Here is a 21,118-nt window from a genome sequence, read left to right as displayed (position 1 = left end):
TGCCAATCCTTAATAGGGAGCGGGGGAGCAGTCCTTAAAGCGGAACTTCCCCTTTTGGGTGGAGCTTTGCTTTAATTACACAGGTTTTCGGGGCTAATTTAATATAAATAAGGCACTAAGTGAGTTTAATTACCACCTTAATCAGCCACAGAACCTGTGTAATTAATAAGTGTTTGGTTTTAAAGGGATGAGGTGACAACCCTACCTATATTAAAGATGGTTTTGGTGAATGTAAAGTTGATTGTACAAAGATTGTGTGGTCAGATTGTAATGTATATGGTAACCCACATGACTGAGACTGGAACAGAAATCAGAAATCTGGATGTAGGGAGTTGCAGCATTGCTTGATCATGAGCAAAGTGGTAAAATGATGTAATAAGAAATTGTCTGAGGGGCTCAGTGGATGCAGGGGAAGTTGACAGTAGATTGGAGTGACAACGTCCCCAGCACCTTTCCCTGTCCTCACGATGACACAGCACGTTCCTCTACCATACAATGATGTAAGCAGCAGTAATGACAAGTTTCCTCCTTCACAAACTTGTGTCCCCTCCTCCTCCTTCCTCTCCTATGTCCATTCCCGCCCCCTACATTCATTATTGGAATACAGAACCTGTGGATGACTTGGAAGTGGGCGTTTCCTGCCTTTCTAGGCACGCCCTCTAGCTGTGTCTTTCATTATACTAGCTGGTCAGACCCCTCCCTCCTGTCAGCTGAACGTTCTATCCCCGCCCATTGCTGTGACAGTGTTCCCTTATTTCCAGGTGATCAGGCGCTGTCCTTGCTGTGTAATGCCCGGTGTACAGGAGACAGGACCTGTGATGGCTGAAGAGCTGGAGCAACAGTGAGTATTCCATGCAGCCTGATCACATAATGTCACAGTACAGCTGATCGATCACACATGGTGGGTACGGCTAGGCCTTTGTTACACAACACATAGATCAAAACAAGCTGCTGATTCAGTCAGCAGAGACATTCATGAGTAGTACTCTCAGACTAGTCCTTCCATTGGAATGTTTCCGATGTCTTTGTGATACACATCGGGGGTTCTGGACTGCTGTGATGGTGAATGAAGTCAGCTCTGACAACTGAACTGTCACACTACACACAAGTGTCAGGGACAGGACTCAGGTGTTTGTGTGCTAATATGGCTCCAATCACATCCCATGTCAGATCCATGCTTCTTTATTTCTGTTTCCTTTACCATAGACCTAGATAGCTACAGGTGGTCCTGTGGGCAGTGACGGTATAATGCTCAACACACATGGTACAATCTTCTGTATGCTGGCCATACAAAGTACAATATTCTATATGCTGGCCATACAAAGTACAATATTCTATATGCTGGCCATACAAAGTACAATATTCTATATGCTGGTCATACAAAGTACAATATTCTATATGCTGGCCATACAAAGTACAATATTCTATATGCTGGTCATACAAAGTACAATATTCTATATGCTGGTCATACAAAGTACAATATTCTATATGCTGGCCATACAAAGTACAATATTCTATATGCTGGTCATACAAAGTACAATATTCTATATGCTGGCCATACAAAGTACAATCTCCTGTATGCTGGCCATACAAAATACAATCTGATGGTACAATCTCCTGTATGCTGGCCATACAAAATACAATCTCCTGTATGCTGGCCATACAAAATACAATCTGATGGTACAATCTCCTGTATGCTGGCCATACAAAGTACAATCTCCTGTATGCTGGCCATACAAAATACAATTTGATGGTACAATCTCCTATATGATGGCCATACAAAGTACAATCTCCTGTATGCTGGCCATACAAAGTATTATTATTATTATACAGTATTTATATAGCGCCAGAAGGTTTGCTTGGAGCTGTACATTATAGTGGGGGACAGAACATGAGAGAATACAGTAACAAAACAATCCACGAGGGGTTCAATCTGATGGTACAATCTCCTGTATGCTGGCCATACAAAATACAATCTGATGGTAAAATCTCCTGTATGCTGGCCATACAAAATACAATCTGATGGTACAATCTCCTGTATGCTGGCCATACAAAATACAATCTGATGGTACAATCTCCTGTATGCTGGCCATACAAAATACAATCTGATGGTACAATCTCCTGTATGCTGGCCATACAAAATACAATCTGATGGTACAATCTCCTGTATGCTGGCCATACAAAATACAATCTGATTGTACAATCTTCTATATGCTGGCTATATAAAGTACAATCTTCTATATGCTGGCCATACAAACTACAGTCTGATTTTACAATCTCCTATATGCTGGCCATACAAAGTACAATCTTCTATATGCTGGCCATACAAAGTACAATCTCCTTTATGCTGGCCATACAAATACAAGTACAAGGCCTTTCCTGATTGGATACAGATTGAATGGATTGTCTAGGTCGATCCTTTTATTACATTGTATTGGTAAGTTTAAAGAAATGTACATAAAGATTGTACAATCAGATTGTATTGTGTATAGCCAGCCTCAGATCTACCAACAACTATATAGCGCAAGGGCCTGCCTGAATGGATACACTGTGAGGTTGATTTAGGCCCCTTTCACACAGGGCGGACCCCTCAGCGGATCTTCTTGCTCAGTGGGCGATCTGTCTGTTGATCCCTGCTGAGCAAGCAGATGACAGGTTTGTTTCCGCTCCAATGCTGCAGAGCAGACAAAGACACAGCCCACTGTCCTCTATGGGCGGTCCGTTTCCATCCGACTGCCATCCCATCCCATCCGAGGGATGGAAGAGGAATGGATCACCATCTGTCTTTTTTTGGCGGATTGGATTGGATGTTGGCAGGTGTATATGGACACGTCTGTTTACACCTGCCGCTTTATAGAAGTGAATAGAGATTCTGATCAGGTCCGCCTGAAAAATGGGCAGGTAGACCCAATCGGAATGTCCGTGTGAAAGGGGACCAACTAATACTGGAGAGTGCAAAGTCTGGTACAGTTGTACATGGTAGCTAATCAGCATCTATCCTTGGCTTGTTCAAGTTAAGTAGAACTATAGGAAAACTTTTTTTTTCCACTTTGGATAGAGCAAGGAAGGGTTATAACCCCTGTCAGATTTTTTTTCTGCCTTCTGTGTCCTAATTTGGAGATTTTCCTTCACTTCCTGTTTTTGCCAGGAAGTGAGAGAAAATATCTACAAATTAAGGGAATCCCTTAGGGACCAGAACTGTCATCCCCATTGGAAGATTTCCCTTCTATTTTTTTTCTGGGGACAACCCAAAATTGGGGATTTTCTTTTACTTTCATGGATAATGGTAAACATGACAAATAGAGAGGGTGAATCTCCCTAATGGGGGCACAGACAGCAATAAAAACTGAAAGGGGTTCTAATCCATTTCCACTCTGTCCAAAACTAAGAAAAAAAAAGTTTTGCCTTTTAGTATTACTTTAAGCTTTGACAAAACCTGGAAGCTGATTGGTTTCTATGCAGAGCTGCATCAGATTTAACACTCTTCAGTTTTAGTAAATTAACCTTATTCATTGGATAGATTAGGTAGGTCCACTTATTTACATAATTTTGATAAATCTAGAGTTGATTGTATGGTGATCTAAAAACTAACATCATTTTAAAGAAAATATCTTGAGATCTACAGAATTTTAACAACTATCTCTCCTCTCTGTCACTATATTAACTAGGTAGGGATGCTGCGCAGACCAGCACCAGTTTGGCTCATCTGCCACGCCATAGATCTTTGTTCCTTGGTGTGAGTTGACCTTTGAAGTGTGAAAAAATCCCAAATGTTGAGTTGTCAACAGAACAGAAATAGAGGCGAATACATGTAATGGGGACCCTAGTTTTTATGACCTTGGTGACAACCAGGATTCCCTCACTTTGGAGGGATTTTCTCTCAGTTCCTGTTTTGGCTATGAAACAGGAAGTGAACGGAAATCTTTCCATCTGGACACAATTTCTATCACAGATTTTTTTCGGTTTTCAAAATATATAATATAAGAACTGGAATTGAAAGGTTGTTATTGCTAAAATCTATGTAAATGTTAGATGCCTTGTTGTTGTAGCAATCCTCTGACTTCTGGACAGCAATGTTGGGGCATCCATAAGTTCAATTCATATCACGTAACGCCTAGGGCATGTAGTTCCAGGCAGGTAGTTTTCTTTTTTTTTTTTTTTAACTTTTAGCCCTGCTGCGGTCAAGTGGAAGCATTCGGGCGGCAACGCTGCTGCCCGATTGCTTCCACACAGCCTACTATGTGTCCCGGGCTCTGCTTGCCCATCTGCAGGCCCGGGACCAGTTCAATGGGTGTCGGTGGGTATAGGGCAGAGGGGAAGGTGGACACATCTGCCCCTCGCCCCTTCTTGTCCTGACCCAGAAGTGATGTGACATCACTTCCGGGTCCCCGTTGACAGATTCCCAGCCATTGAGGCTGGGAAAGAATGTAATGCAGTGTGATGCGCACTACATTACATTCAGGGGAGACATGCAGGGTCTTGTCTTTTAGACCCTGGATGTCTCAAAAAAGAGAACCTGTCACCCGAAATCATCACATAGGGGACTTTTTGTCCCCTATGTGATGAGAAAAAAAAAAGCTAAGTAAAAAAAAAAAATTTTTATTTAAAAAAAAAATAAAGTTGCACCCAAACATATAATCCCCCCCTCCGAAAGTTTTTCAAAGCTACCCACCCCCATATATGTATGCACTTAAAAGCATGTGCTGGGGCGCCTACGCATGAGAACAACGATTGTGATACACATTTTTGTTGCCATTTCACGAGCGCAAATTTAAGGTTTGATGTGTTGGGTATCTATTTACTCGATGCAATCTCGTCTTTTATATTTTATAAAATAATTGGATAATTTATTGCTTTTTGTGCCCTGAAGTTAACTTCAGTGTATTTTTTTACTAGACCTTTTGTGATAATATCGTGTGACATAAAAAATTGGAACTACCACTATTTTATTCTCCATTCATTCTATTCATATTGATTTCAGAAAATATATAATGTTTTGGAGCTTTGTGTAATCTTCAGGCCTAAAATTATTTTTTAAACGTGTGCAAAAAAATGCAAAATCAGCTCTGGCAGTGAAAGGGATAAAGGGTAAGCCCAACACTCCCCTTTCCTGGCAAGCACCCAATTGGTGTTCATTACACTGCAAAGTCTCTCTCCTCCCTGCTATCCCCAGGTGCAGTGCTGGCGACACGCATGGAGGGGAGGAGGAGATATACAGTGCAATGTTAAAAATATATAACGTTTAAGTCACCATAAAGCCCCTTTTGTTTTTAAAAGCCCCAGACATTACTTAAAGCAGATACATTTTTTTGGTTAAAATTAGTGGAGCACCGAGATTAATATTTTGGTGCCAAAACCGAAATGCGCAGTTTTTAAAAATTAATGTTTATATATTTTTTGGAAAAAAATACACTTTGCTTAACCCCTTTACACTGGCCGCACACAAATGTGTGGCCTCCCGGTGTCTGGGCCTAGACGCCGAGCAGCCGCACATTTACGTTCAGGTAAGAAAAAACATATGTGCTGAGAGCGCACGCCCTGCGTGCTCCCAGCACACATGTCCGGTACTCACGGAAAGGTCCCGGTCTGCTCTTTCGATCGGGACCTTTCCTGATCATGTGACCGCCATGACGACGCGTCACGGCGGTCACATGATCCCTAAACCACGCCCCGCCTGCCCTGCCTCCCAGCTTCTGAAACTCTTAAAGGGACGGGAGGCGCCGGTGGGAAGGGGTTAAAAAAAACAAAATATGTACCCAAATTTTTTTGTAAAATATGAGAGGATGTTACGGCAAGTAAATAGACACCCAACATGTCACACTTTAAAATTACGCACGCTTGTGGAATGGTGTGAAACTGCGGTACTTAAAAATCTCCATGGGTGATGCTTTAAAAATTTCTACAGGTTAGCAGTGTAAAGTTACAGAGGTGGTCTAGTGTGAGAATTGTACTCTTGCTCTGACGTCCATGGTGATACCTCACAGGTTTGGTTTGAACACCATTTACATATGGGCTTGGCCTACTATGTGCAAGCACGGGGGGACGGTGGCACTTTAAACTTTATTTTTTTAAATTTATTTAATTTTTTTTGTTTTGTTTTTTTGCACTGTTCCTTTTTTAAAAAAGTTTTTTAGAACTTTTTATTCTTATCACAAGGAATGCATGCATCCCTTGTGATAGAAATAATTAGTGACAGGTCCTCTTTATGGAGAGATATTGGGTCAATAAGACCCCACATTTCTCCTCTGCAGTGTAAAGCATTAGATCAAAAAAGCATTGATCTAGTTCTTTAAAAAAAAATTGTCCGGAACTGGAAGTGACTTTGCTCCGGTCCTCCAAGGGCATAGAGATGAGTGGAGGCCATCTTTCCTTCACTCATCTCTATGCCCAGCGCCGGGATTCAATGGTTTCTCAGCTAAGGCTGAGAACTACTGAGTGGCAGCAGCGATGGGTGGCGGCAAGGGGCGGGGTTTTTTCAGGACCTGTATTGGTGCTCTTTTTCATATTGGCTGACGGCTGAAAGGGGTGTTTTTGGCCGAAACGTTTCGGCCACCGAACCTTCAGTGCATTCCTAGTTAAAATGTATGTATTTTTTTATCAGGACAAGTAGGTTGTCACGAGGGAAAAGTAGATTGGGGCACCGATTTGGTCCCTGGACAAGTAGTTTGTTTTGCAAAAATTTCCACACCCCTCTCTCACTTGTTTGGCTGGTGACTTCATATGTTTAGGGTACTCTTATATCAGTTTGTAGAGCCAACAATTTTCTTTCCCTTTCCCCAGCAAAGACTTGACAGCTGTCATTGGCTATCTGGGGGCCTCTGTTAAAGTGAGCCTGTCATGGTAAAAATATGTAGGCTGGCAGTGCAGGCTTTCTATTGAATCTGACAGGTTTAGGTCAGATATGGCTGAAAACATTCTTTTTGCCATTGCTCTTTTTCAAAAGTGAGAGACTTATTATATTTCCATTCATAGAAGGTGTTCTATAGTTTCCAGCAATGAAATGTGATATGTGAATGGAGGAGGGACGGAGGAATGAAAGGTCCACCTCCTCCATTAATAGAGTGATGTTCATTATTGTAAACTATGGTGAACCCATGACAGGCCCAGTGGCTATATTAACCCCCACAGCACCATAAGATTACCAATGTGTGGATACAGGGGGTCAGCGGATGGAAGATTTCAACTAAGATAGCAGCCATCAGCACTTAAGGGGGGACACTTAGGGGACACCAAGGGACACTTCTCATTGAATGTAACTACTGTCTGTTGTGCTGATTGATTTATTTAGTTATTTATTTTAAATAGTTTAACTAAACTTTGGTGTTAAGAACCTACTGTATGTCTCTACATGTTCCTGTTGTGTCCCCTCCTTTTAGAAAAGAGAAATATACAGATTGTAAGCTTTAATGAGCAGTGCCCTCTGATCCCTCCTGTATTAATTTGTATTGTAATTGTACTGTCTGCCCTTATGTTGTAAAGCACTGTGTAAACTGTTGGCGCTATATAAATCCTGTATTATAATAATATACAGGGTCATTTCCAGCTTTGCTGGTGTCAGTCATTACAATATGGAGAAGTGGGTGAACAGTGATACATGGCTGGTTGGTGAATCTGTAGACATTTATTTTGTCTTTCATTTTCTTCTCCATTCTTTTATAGGTGTATTTGACTAGAGTCAGAACACCTAAGGTATTCAGTCTTAATCTTCTGCATGTTTTGTGTGTAAATAGCATAAAAAAGCCTTTAGTTACAATAACCCAGACGTGAGAAATATGGAAGCTGCCATTGCTGACCTCCTTCTAAAAATGCTAGGTGCCTGTCTGTTGCTCAGAACCCTTGACTTCAAGAGGACTTCTAGGAATTACAGTACTTTTAAAACTCTGCTCACTTCTAAAAGATTAAGTCCAGTGAGGTGTATGCCACTTCATGGACTTATTTTTTAATTACTATTTATGTTTTTACCGAGTGCTGGGAGTACAGCTATTGCTATACTTCTGTTGATGGACCTTTGAATCTCACATACAAATGATGCAGAGTCATTTATAGTTGCTCTGCCCACCCCTCTTGCTCAGTCATGGAAGGCTTTGTATTATGTGAACTTATTCACCAAATATTATTATTTATTTCAGGTACTTATATAGCGCCGACAATTTATGCAGTGCTTTACATATATATTGTACATTCACATCAGTCCCTAACCCTCAAGGGGTGTACAATCTAAGGTCCCTAACTTACATTCATACATACACATACTAGGGACAATTTAGACAGGAGCCAATTAACCTACCAGCATGTCTTTGGAGTGTTGGAGGAATCCGGAGTTCCCAGAGGAAACTCAGGCAGGCACAGGACAACATGCACTCCAGACAAGTGGTGCCGTGATTGGGATTCGAACCAACAACCCTAGTACTGCCGGTCAGAAGTGCTAGCCATTTAGCCACTGTGCTGCTCATAGAATATAAAGCATTTTGTAAATGGACGGAGGAGGGGTGGGACAGGCAGATCGGTCATGGTGTAGTGGAAGAATAGTCACAGCTGTACTTCTGATGCTCAGTAAAAAAAAAAAAAGATTTGATAAGAGTTCACAAGGTGGCATGTACCACGAAGATAGCCTCTCAATTTCATACCCAGGCATATATAGCAAGATCTAATAGATGATGTCATGAGCTGCTGGTTTTCTATTAGATCAGGGGTGTCAAACTGGTGGCCCTCCAGCTGTTGCAAAACTTCAAGTCCCATCATGCCTCTGCCTTTGGAAATCATGCTTGTAACTGTCATTCTGGTAATGCCTTATGGGACGTGTAGTTTGGCAACAGCTGGAGGGCCTCCAGCTTGACACCCATGTATTAGATTATAGGAACTGGATGCAGCTGCAGGTATCCCTTCATGCATGTGTTGGATGGTTGGTCATATAGATTTTTTTTGTCATACAAGATCTCTGCACTTGTCAGTCACTCTCTGTATGGCCTTTGTGGAGAGATGGCTGCACTGCTGTGGCCATTATTAGGCACTGAATACTGGTTATAAGTTTCCCTTATAATGCTGCTTGCTATTATTTAATGCTAAACATGGTCCAATGTGATAGAAAGCTCATGGATGCAAGTTATTCTCTTGATTGTGAGTTGTTTGATTTATTTATTTTTTTATGACACAGATCTCATTGGTTAACTGGCTGGATACCTTCTTGGTGCCCAACTTCAATGTCAAAATTAAAGGCAGTGGAATCCAGGATACTTCAATGTAAGAAGAGTAATTTTGTTTTATATTTAAATGTAGCAACTTCTATGTGTACGCCATACAATTATTTTGCATCATTTTAAGTTTTTATCATTGACTTACAGAGTAGTAGTGACTTACCTTCTGTAGTGTAGATATAATATTTACATAACATGCACAAATAGGTGAGCCACGCTTGAGCTTACTCAATAAGGCAGTGACAAATCATTTCTGGAGCTGGATAAGCTAAAAGATTTTTTTTATTGTGGTATGCTGCAGAAATCCATTGAACTTAGCACTGCATTATTGCATAGGACCTTTGAGGCCCTGTCTTAAACAGTTTCCCTAAAAACGGAAGGCATAAATATCTAAAGGAAGCCATTGTATTGATGAAAAGGTCATGGAATTTCAGCTGTGGGCAAATTCAATTTTTTTTATTTCTTAAAATCTTTTGTATTGAAGTTCCAACAACTTACATGGTACAAGAAAGGTCCTGGAGGTGTAAGTGAGACAAGGTTGGATGAAAGAAGTTTGTGATTGGAGGGAAGGATGTCAATAGGCATAACCTTTGGAGTTGAATGAGAACATATATAGAGGTGACACAGAGGTTGATACAGTAGAAACAGGAGAATTCAAAATCTGGTGCAGCTCTGCAAAAATAACTAATCGGCTTTTTTTTTTTTTTTTTAAAGCCTAATTGAACAAGCTGAAGTCAGATGCTGATTGGCTACCTTGCGTAGCTGCACCAGATTTGCACTCTCCAGCTTTAGTAAATCAATCCCAAAGACGTTGGGAATTTTCATGTTAGGATTGTGTCTTATACACATTGTAGAGCCAGTAATGACTTCTAGGAAATGGAAAGAACAGTATGGCAGATGTCTGTCCTTGAACTTACAAGTTCATCTGTGGGATTTGTCAGAAGTATTACAAATCTGCATCTCTTCCTTTTATATGTTAAAGGTAATGATAGAAGCTCTCTTGCACTGAGATTTAAGTTGGGAATCATTTGTTACTTCCTGGTTTAAAGTGAAATTCAGGGCAAGAATCAAACAATATAATTTCCAGCTGCTGAAGAATATTATGTGGGTTTAGTCTAGAGCAATGGTCTCCAAACTGCAGGCTATGGGCCAGATGTGGTTGTTTGCTTGCCTTCATCTGGCACACAGGTCATTATTCTTCCCAGTGATAGGAAGCGCCAATCCTTCCACTGACACCAGTAGTGGGGCATTAATTCCTCCCCCAGATTCCAATGATTTCAATGTTTCTTCCACTGAAACCAGCAATGAGCCACTATTCCTCTCAATGATACCAACAACGGGGCGCCTTTCCTTCCACCGACAGCAGCGACGGGGCGCCTTTCCTTCCACCGACAGCAGCGACGGGGCGCCTTTCCTTCCACCGACAGCAGCGACGGGGTGCCTTTCCTTCCACCGACAGCAGCGACGGGGCGCCTTTCCTTCCACCGACAGCAGCGATGGGGCATTATCCCTCCTTCTAACCACATGTGCTTTGTAACATTTTTTTACTCCTCACCACCAAGCCTGAAGAATGTTTACTCCCACTGAAGCTGGGACATTTTCTACTTCCAATGGCCACAGTCTAGCCTCCCTAAAGTCCAAAGGACAGTAGACTGGCCTTTTGTTTAGAAAGTTTGGAGACCCCTGGTCTAGGGGGTGATCTGAAACAGAGAACTGCTTCCTGCATTCCTTACTCTGTTGTCCTGTGTAAGCCAGTAGTTCTTTCCTTTGCTCTCAAGTACTGGGTGGGTTGTACTTCCTAAAGTACAATGCAGTACCATTGGTGGCTACTGGTCCTAATTTATATTTGATGAATTTAGCAGAGGGTGGCAACAAGAATAGATAAGAAGAGCAGCTTTGAGGGAACTGTTGTCACAAATGGAACTAGTTGTGAGGAAACCTGGGGGACCATGGAGTAATGCAGGCCATACATGGGTCGAATTCCGAACTAATTCTTTAGAAAATCACAAATTTCATGAATTATTAATCCGATGGTACCACCATTGATTTTGAAATTCAACCAACAAATCCTTTAATTTCACCTCATGTTGCTACAGAAAATAATTTTTGTGGCCAACAACTTTCTTTTATTTCCAGGTCACAGCTCATCCTCATTTCTTTTTCAGTTGCATTTTTCTCATGATTCTCCCATCATTGAGTAGAAATTTGTTCGTTTTTAAAAAAATTTCCAATAATTTGATGGTTGCTCAAAAATTGGCTGTTGCTGTGGCCCACTAATGGTGCGAAATTCTTAGAAAAGATTTTCAAAAGAAAATTCTTTCGGATTTAGACCCATGGAGGGCTGGCTTATGGCAAGTTGTTTTTTTTTTTTTTTTGGTTTTTTTTTTTCAGCTGGGCTGCAGTCTTATTTACATCGTTTGATTCTTGGCCAGAGATGGGTTTTAAACCTAATCTAGTGTTCTGCACAATGGTTAGTGTCTGAAAATATCTGTATAAAATTGCTTTGCATGAGTTCCTTTTAGGTTGTTGGGTTTCTTCCCATAATTATAAAACTAAAAGGTAATTTGTACAGTCATGTGAATGTAAAGTCATATAAAACATAAGTACAACATATGGATATTATTGACTTTTTCAACATATTTGATCAGCAAATGTTAGATCTTTATTTTAAACCGTGCCTACAGATTAAAAAAAAAGGATTCACTTGAAAACACAAGGAAAAATTGCCTTTTTCAATTTATTTAACAAACATTTCAGTAGATGTACTGGTGCACAGTGGAAAGCGATGACCTCAAAAGTTGGTATTGTCCTCTTTAGCAGAAATTAATTATTTTTAGGCATTTTGGATGCCTGCCCACCAGTCTCCAAAATTGATTAGGTGATATTTTTGACCACACCACCATGAAAATTTCCTTCAGTTGTAAGATGTGTGTACTGTAGACTTCCCTGTATGAACCTTTTGATTCCAATCCCTCCAACATGTCAATGGGGTTCAGATTAGAGCTTTGCCTAGGCCAGTCCAAAACTCTGCATTTCTTCTTTTTGAGCAATTGTTTGGCGGTTTTTCAAATGATTATAATGCTGAAAAATCAATTTCTGGTTAAACTTCAATTTGCAGAAAATTGCCTTCCATTTTATAATGCACACTTTGATATCATACAGAGTTCTTAGTTGATTTTATGACCTGAAGCTACCCAGGCCCTGTAGCATTATAGCGTTCCCAAACCATAATATGTCTATCACCATGTTTTACAGTTCTGAGGTTCTTCTCATGAAATGCATGTCTAATGTAAAACAACTTTATCTTTGATTCATCAGTCCACAGATTTAGATTTTTCCAGAAGGCCTATACTTCGCCTATATAATCAATGGTGATCTGTAGTTTTGTTCCAATGTTCTTTTAGGACAAGAAAGTTTTTTTTTTTTTTTTTTTTGACACATTCTCCAGTCAGGTTAAACGGGTACAATATGTTTTGCATATTTACTTTGACACCAACTGTTGCAAGAGGTACCTGCAGATCCTGTAATAAAATTCTGGGGTTCTTGGAGACTTCTTTTAGCATCAACTGGCAGCACTGGGGTTCAGTTTGCTGGTCAGGTCAGTCCAGGACAAATTAGCAGTTATTTGACATCAAAGCCACTTGTAGTTTTCTAATCTTACAGTGGAAAGATTGATTTCTGATAATTTGTCAATCCTTTTTAAATCCATTGGCAGACTTACAGGCATTCACAATCTTCTCTGAGGACTTTAGAGAGCTCTATTGATCTTGGCATAATGACCCAACACTTGTCAATAGTGAAGAGAACACCAGATCCTCTACCTGCATACTCCACAAGGAGGGTCTAATCACTGGCACCTAATTTGGAACACCTGATTCTAATTTAAAGTGGCAGTAAATTTTATATGAGAGATCTGCATTTCTGTTAATTGTTATGAGAATGAATACAACATTACACTTATGTTTTTCTTTCTTCAAGTATACCACCTTTTGTCTGTAGGTACTGTTGTCATGAATATCTAATGCTTGCCTGTTAAAATATGTTCAAAACCTCATCAATTTTCATGATGTGTACCTACTTTTTCAGATTACTGTATTTATGATATTTCTGTTTTCTGGTGATGTTAATTGACGTGGTTATCTATTTACATCGTTTGAGTTTTGGCAGATTCATGAAAATCATCTGGTCATGCAAACTGAGCTCCCTCTCTACTGCTGCAGCTCTTGCACAGAGAGCGACAATCGTTCCCCATCAGGTCTGCTCCCCTTGTGACTAACAGGAGGCAGTGGGCGAATTCCATAGCCAACCAGTGACAGGTGGGGAAGGGAGGGGTATCGGTGGCAAACATGCTGCTCTGCTACTCAGTGTACAGGCACTCTGCCTGTCTCTGTACACCAACTTGGAGTTGGTCCTAATTACCTCACGTTTCATTATCTATGAACTTGAAGTCATTATTTTTTAAATTGGTGCAGCCAAAGCGCCACTTTGTACTAAAATATGTATGTACTAAAAGACGTACACACACATCGTGGACAATAGCCACTCACGAATGTACGGGGGTTAGACAAAAATGGATTGAGACTGAGCTCTGCAGTCACTTTTACAGCAGTTGTTATTCCGGGTCACAATCCTGTGCAATGTCCTTTTTTGTCTCTTTTGGTCAGTTAATCGCTTCTGCTTATCAAACGACATTTTCCCGGAAACTGTATATGCCGTCATAACTTTGATATTGTACCGCACGGCACATAAATTGGCAACCTCAGTCATCGAGGCACCAGGTAAGCAGCACCAACAACTTACACTCTGTGAAGCTCAGTAAGTTCTGACATGACTCCATATTACTAGCAGCTCATGCAGTGAATGACGAAAGCGAGGCTTCCCACATGTTGGCTAGATGTCTCATCACACAGCGGAAACAAAAGCATGTCACATCACTTGGGCTTTCAATGTGAAACCTGTCGTCACTTTCACACCTGCAAATCATGTAGTATTTCCATTTTTTTTGTTTTGTTTTGTTTTGTCTAAGCCCTGTACATTTGTGAGCAGCTATTCTCCACTCTGTGTGTCTTTTAATATTTGCATATTTTTGCGCATACTGTCCTTTTTGGACTGTGTGGCTTCTGCGGATATACTTTCACCTGTAATGCATGAGTTGACGAACATGAGTGCTCAGCCAATTACCTTGATACATTACTGTCAATTAACTGCGTTGTGTACAAATAGTGTACCTTCTGAGAGATTTTTCCAGCATTAGAGTTAAGTATTGAAAAGTGTTCACAACTTTTGAAGTGCTGTTCCCTGTAAAAAGCTCTTACAATTTCTCAATTGTTTGTAACCTTTCAAGTATTGCTCAACGTGGAAGAACTTCATGCTCAAGTACAGTTTCATACTATTAGAAGTTGAGTGCAGTGAATTTCTTTGGCAGTGTCTGAAGCTATTGAGCGCATATGTAACATTTTCAGGCGATACAAGCTGCCTGACTATACTTTATTTAGTCCATGCAGAATAGAATCAGAGTATACACTGGGGTTTTAATTGTACTATGTGTTGGAAAGGGGCAAACAATTACAGCTGTTCCTTGGCTAAAGACAACAGACAGTAATATTATGGAGTCTTTAAGAAATCGAAGCCAAGAATATGATTAGTGTGTCAGGCAGTGGATCAAGCATATGTGATCAAAGGGCAATCCATTCTGCCAAAGTCTTGTTACATTCTAAACCGAAGAATATTACTAAAAAAGCAAATGCAGTAAGAAGTATAGGTACTATATGGATAGACCAGAAGCAGAAAGAATTGGCCATCTTTTTTGCATTAGGATGATAATGATATTCAGAACTGTCAATACGCTGATCATAACCACATTACAGCATAAGCTGCCTTTTTTAAAGTACCTTTTGCTAATTCAAAGAGACGCTAAAAGCATTCTGTTGAGGAAAGTAAAATCTTGACATGCCAATTTCCCACAATTTCCTGCTGTAGGCACTAGTAGGTGGGAAGCTCTGTGGATCAAGGACTCTGCAACACATCATCTGGCTGGATACAGAAATATTTAATATTTCCCAGCCGCTTAAGAATGTGAAGAGTCATGTCTAATCCATGTCACTTGTGACTTTTACTTACTATATCTGATAGAATTAAAGCCAAAGCTATTTTGGCTATATAGTTACATAGTCTGGCTGCAAAAAAAGACAAGTCCATCCAGTTCAACCATAGAAAAAAAAAAAGTTATAATCCTATACTGATCCAGAGGAAGGCAGATCACAGGAGTGCAGTTTATTCTGCACTCCTGTGACCCTTTTTTCAACCGACAGTAGGCTAAAGCCTGCTGTTGACAAATGTCATTCGGCTGGCCCAGGCTCAGAAAAGATCCTGACTTTAAAGTTGAGATCCACCTAGATGCCTAGTCTGGCAGTTGGCTCAGCCTCTCAGTGAGCCGCTGAGCGCCTGAGCCAGCCTCTCCCACCCCCTCCATGGCCCGGCACTGCGGTAAGCGCTGGAGGGGCAGAACAGAGAGACAGTTACTGACAGTCTGCTGCTCTCTACATAGCTGAGAACAGAGCAATCAGCGGTATTTGATCACTCAGTTCTCAGTCTTAGAAGCAGCGAGGGACAGATGCAGCATCAGACCAAGGCTGAATCCACCTAGGTGGATATAAATGTGTTATAATATATATATATATATATATATTTTTTTTTTTGTAAACCCATACTTCTCTTTTGAACTTTAGAAAAAGCAAAATTTGACAAAATAGAAGAAGCATATGTGCTTGCAAAGGTATTTATAGCGTCGGATAATAAAAATCCCTTTTGTGTGCAACAGAGTATATTTCAAAGAGCGTTTTTGTGCCTGGAGTTTAGCTTTAAGCCTTGTTCTAGGGTTAGAGTAAAGTAGCAGAGCTTTTATTACTCTTTGCACTAAGCAGAACAGTAAATGTGCTAAGTTTCAAGAACTAGAAGTAATGTTAGTGCAACCCCAAGTGAGCCAGTGAAGCACACCTCCAGTATGTGACCTCTACCACCCCAGTGATGCTAGGGTTAGAAAAGGGCCCTGCTAAGATGACTTTAAAATAATTTTCTGAAAAATAGAAAGTGGCCCAATATTTGTTCATGCAAATTAAGCAAGCTTGCAATTTTAACCATTCACATTTTTCCTTTAACTTGATGTCTATTTAGAATGTTACTGGAAATCTCTATTAATTTTCTCACCGGTGATTGAAATGAAATAAACAACACCAGTTCTATCAATAAAAGTATGCATGGCTTCTTTATGGTACTTTTCATATTCACAGTTCCTCACCTACTGCAAAGATTATTAATAGGCAAGAACATCTAGTGGAGTGTCCTGTTTCTAACTATTTAGTTATCAGTCACTGACTTGGTTGGGAATCTTTGAGTATTGAAATGTTAGGACTTCAAATCTCTTTAACTGCCTCTCGCCCGCCATATAGTAAAATGACGGACGCAAGGCGGTTCTCTCGTTCTGGGAGGACGTCCTATGACATTCTCCCATTCTAACCGCGCATGCGCGGCTCCGGGACACAGCGGATCACCAATCAATGGAAAGAGCCGAAGATGATGGCTCGGTCATGTGATCAGCTGTGTCCAATCACAGCTGATCGCATGTAAATAGGGAAATGCTGGTTATCTGCATTTCTCTCCTCACGAGCTGTCACGCTGACCGCTCGAGAGGAGAGGAGAGCCGGTAATCGGCATCCCTCAGAGGGGACATGTATACTGATCATCAGGGCACTGATGGATCAGTGTGCCCTGATGATCTATGTAGCCCCAGCAGTGCCACCTGTCAGTGTCCATCAGTGCCAGCTGTCAGTGCTCATCCATGCCACCTGCCAGTGCCCATCAGTGCCACATCAATGCCACATTTCAGTGCCTACCAGTGTACATCAATGCCACATATCAGTGCTCATCTGAGCTGCCATCAGTGCTGCCAGTCAGTGCCATATGAGTGCTGCCTTTCAGTGCCCATCAGTGATGCCTATCATGGCCCATCACTACAGGCTCATTAGCGCACATCAATGAAAGAGAAAAATCACTTATTTACAAAATTTTATAACAAAAACCTAAAACTTTTTTTTTTTTTTCAAAATTTTCAGTGGTTTTTGGTTTGTTTAAGAAAAAATAAAAAACCCAGAGGTGATTAAATACCACCAAAATAAAGTTCTATCTGTCACAAAAAAATGCTAAAAACTTCATATGGGTACAGTGTTGCATGACCGCGCAATTGTCATTCAAAGTGCAACAGCGCTGAAAGCTGGAAATTGGCCTGGGCAGGAAGGGGGTATAAGTGCCATGTAGGCTAGTGGTTAAATGGATCAGGCAGGCTGACCATTTGGAACACATGAGTACTCATTCTTTTAGAATGCATTGTTATCAGTACTATGCATAATCTATATACTGTATTTCCATGCATTAAAAATATGGGGTTTTCATCTATACATACAGTAAGTTAGGATTACTGGTGAGGGACATATCATCTTTGTTGTTCAATACATACAACTCTACAGGAAATTTGTAGGTTGTTTATCTGATGAACATTAGATAACCTGATAAGTGTTGGTAAAGCAAATTTTTGGTTGGATCCACATAATGCGGCACAATAGACAAATGCTGCCTAGTGATTTAAGTACTGTATTTGCCAGATCTAATCTTCTTTCCACTGGCATGCAATAGAAATTAGTCACTGGGCATATGTGGGGTTTGGTTGATGACCTTACAATAAGTTCAGTTGGTATTTAGCTCATTAGAAAACCTGATATTCCAGTTATTTAATTTCAGGTTTATTGCATTTGGATTGCTCAGAATAGAAAATGCAGTTCATTTAAGCAACACCTTTTACTAATATAAAATTTAATTTGCTTGGTTTCTACTAAACAAAACAAAATAATAATCCCTTTAACAAGTGTGGGAATCCCTTATTTGTGACAATTTGGTTCTGTAGTAATATTCGGTTCCTAAGGTGTGTGCTAATGATCAGTTTTGCCTGAGCTATTTCCCTAAAATGCTAAAGCAAAGCCGTTGGTAAAATTGCAGCTGCTAAGGCCTATATAGTGTAAAATTGCTGCTCTCCTATGCACACAGAGGCTGTTTATTGTTTAGACTAAGAAAAAATGTCCAACAAATTCATATACCTTGTTGGGTACAATAGGTTCGGAGTACAGTCTTTTTGTGTGGCACTACTCAAAATCTGGACAAACTACTGGCTCAATAATGAGAGACAAAACTGAGACCAACAGCTAGTATGTATATGCCCAATGCACAATAGGCAATGGAAACATTTGCTAAATTCCATCATTTTGTTTTAGTGAAACTAGATACTATAAGTGCTATGATTACCTATCCCAAACAAAAGCTTTGCTGAATCCCTTGAATGTGTGTGGACAATACTAATCACCTTTTTTTTATTCAAGTTTGCTTTAAGACTAAAAATTGGGCATCAAAAACCAAAGGTAGATGGGTGTGACTTACCATTGGTTCTTGGGACCTGTGGATGACGATATAGCATATTATGGTTAAAGGACCCAAAGAGCATAAAGACATACTATCTGCTGCAATTGGACATAGAAAATGTATAGTTCTTTTCAGCTGTGTGATCTAAAAAAACACCCAAACAGAAAATATGCAATTAGTTAAATCCTGAACAATGAGAATTTAAAGTATATATACATCCAATGTCTAAAAATGTAATACATGCTAGTCTATTTTTTCCAAAGCAGTTTTCAGTATTTTTACATCTTCAGCTTTGGTGATCCTGCCATGAATGTTCATGTTTAGACACTTCTGTTATACACTGGTGTTCTGTCCCTGTCTCCTGGTTGTTCTCCTGCAGTGTTACCATGTCACATGGTTTGCCGATAGACTGCAAGTTTCAACACACTGTGTTGCTATGTTTCAGTCTTGTTACCATCCCACTCTGAGAAATGCTATACAGTTATTGATAGCATGTGACTATAGTATTTCATACATTATTTTTTATAATATACACTACAATGCCGTAGGTTTTAAACCTACTTTGCCTAATGTGACTACAATAAGCCGATACTTGTTTGCTTCAGTTTCTGCACTTTGTTTATATTAATTGCACTGCTTCATTAAAAAAAAAAAATACAACGTATGTTAATTTATGTATTCCTGTCCTTATCTCTGTAGGTATCAAGAACAGATTTTCTGCAGGTTATGTCTCTTTACCGGATCAGAACAAGATTTGGACATTGACAGTGAGCCCTGAGCTAAGGGAAAAGACACCGTTAGTAATGGTTCATGGTTTTGGAGGTGGGATAGGACTATGGATTCAAAATATAGACCGCCTTAGTTCACGACGGACTCTCCATGCTTTTGATTTGTTGGGATTTGGACGTAGCTCCCGGCCAACCTTTCCAAGTGATCCAGAAGCAGCAGAAGAGCAGTTTGTATCATCCATTGAGCAGTGGAGAGAAGAGATGGGAATTAAGGACATGATTCTCCTCGGGCATAGCTTAGGTGGATTCCTGGCTGCGTCGTATTCCATGAAATACCCACAGAGGTGAGCATATGCAAGAAGCTGGTACCTTTAAGTCGGGACAGCGCAAATCTCACTTTTCTGTTGTTTTTATAGTCAATTCATGCTTTCTATCTCTTTTTAACCACTTGCCTACCAGGCACTTATACCCCCTTATTTACCAGGCCAATTTTCAGCTTTCAGTGCTGCCGCACTTTGACAATTGCGCGGTCATGCAACATTGTACCCATATGAAATTTTGATCATTTTTTTTCTCACAAATAGAGCTTTCTTTTGGTGGTATTTAATCGCCACTGGGCGCTTTACTTTTTGCGCTATAAATAAAAAAAGTGCAAAAAATTTGAAGAAAAAAAAATTTCTTTGTTTCTATTATAAAATTTTTCAAACAGGTATTTTTTCTCCTTCACTGATGTGCATTGATGAGGCAGCACTGATGGGCACTGATAGGCGGCACTGATGGGCACTGATAGGCGGCACTGATGGGCACTGATAGGCAGCACTAAAGGGCACTGATAGGCAGTACTAATGAGGTGGCACGGATAGGCGGCACTAATATGCAGCACTGATAGGCGGCACTGATAGGTGACACTGATGATGGGTACTGATAGACGGCACTGACTGGCATCACTGCTAGGCACTGACTGGCGGCACTGATGTCTTGGAAATTCGCTTTAACGAATTTCTCCTTACCGTGAGTACTCGCAGTTGGATGCGCAGAAATCCCCCATAAAGCTGTGCGAATCTCGCTTACCACGACTGCAGCCAAACTACACGATTCCTGCCCATCCAAATACTTTGGTTCTGTTGAATTTGTGGGTGATGGAGCTCCGTTACCCTGGAATGATCACACGACACTCTAAGGCTGGTTGCAACTCACATAAGGGCTGATTTTAGGCTCCGCTCTCTGTTTTATTAAGAATACACACATGCCCCCCACATGAATAAAGTCAATCCCTCCCACCGAACAATGCAATGGGGAGTACCTATACAGAGGATATACATTCCAATTGGAGCATAGCCTTTGCTATTATCTATCACTGGTCCTCCCCCATGAACCTTCTGAGGTCAGCAGACTTCCTCCCCTTCCCCCCTATGAGCCATCTGAGGTCATATTTCCTGTCCTACTAGCTTCTATTGGTATGTAAAATTCTCTGCACAAGCACTCCCTAAAAATATCAGTCTGTACCTGGATGGGCCCGATACGATCTTTATTAAAACACATCCATCCGAGATACAGTTCAGATTAGTAATGGGTTGTAAGATATGCACAAGCCTACACGTGGAGTTCACACCGCTTGCGCATTGCGTTATGAAGCCCACGTGGTACCATGCTGCTGATATGTGGATACAGGCCCACGGTCTACTGACAGCAGCATTCGCATGGAATGCCGTGGTGGTATACACGCCGGTC

The 21,118-nt window shown here is 40.6% G+C and overlaps 1 protein-coding gene across 1 annotated transcript in view; it reads left to right on the top strand.

Annotated features, from left to right (window-relative positions):
- Positions 1-717: 717 nt before the first annotated feature.
- Positions 718-21,118, top strand: part of ABHD4 (abhydrolase domain containing 4, N-acyl phospholipase B) — a 41,967-nt gene continuing 21,566 nt past the window's right edge. The window contains exons 1-3 of the mRNA XM_089678214.1: positions 718-841; positions 9,155-9,240; positions 19,359-19,731. Coding sequence (XP_089534340.1) covers positions 789-841; positions 9,155-9,240; positions 19,359-19,731 — 512 coding nt within the window. The 5' untranslated portion in view covers positions 718-788. The remainder of the gene's footprint in view (positions 842-9,154; positions 9,241-19,358; positions 19,732-21,118) is intronic.

The sequence above is a fragment of the Staurois parvus genome, unplaced genomic scaffold, assembly GCF_062004578.1.
Source record: "Staurois parvus isolate SC_StPar_1 unplaced genomic scaffold, SC_StPar_1.0 ptg000199l, whole genome shotgun sequence".
NCBI lineage: Eukaryota > Metazoa > Chordata > Amphibia > Anura > Ranidae > Staurois > Staurois parvus.
Note: the sequence above shows the minus strand (reverse complement) of the source record. Positions and strands in the feature narration are given on the sequence as shown.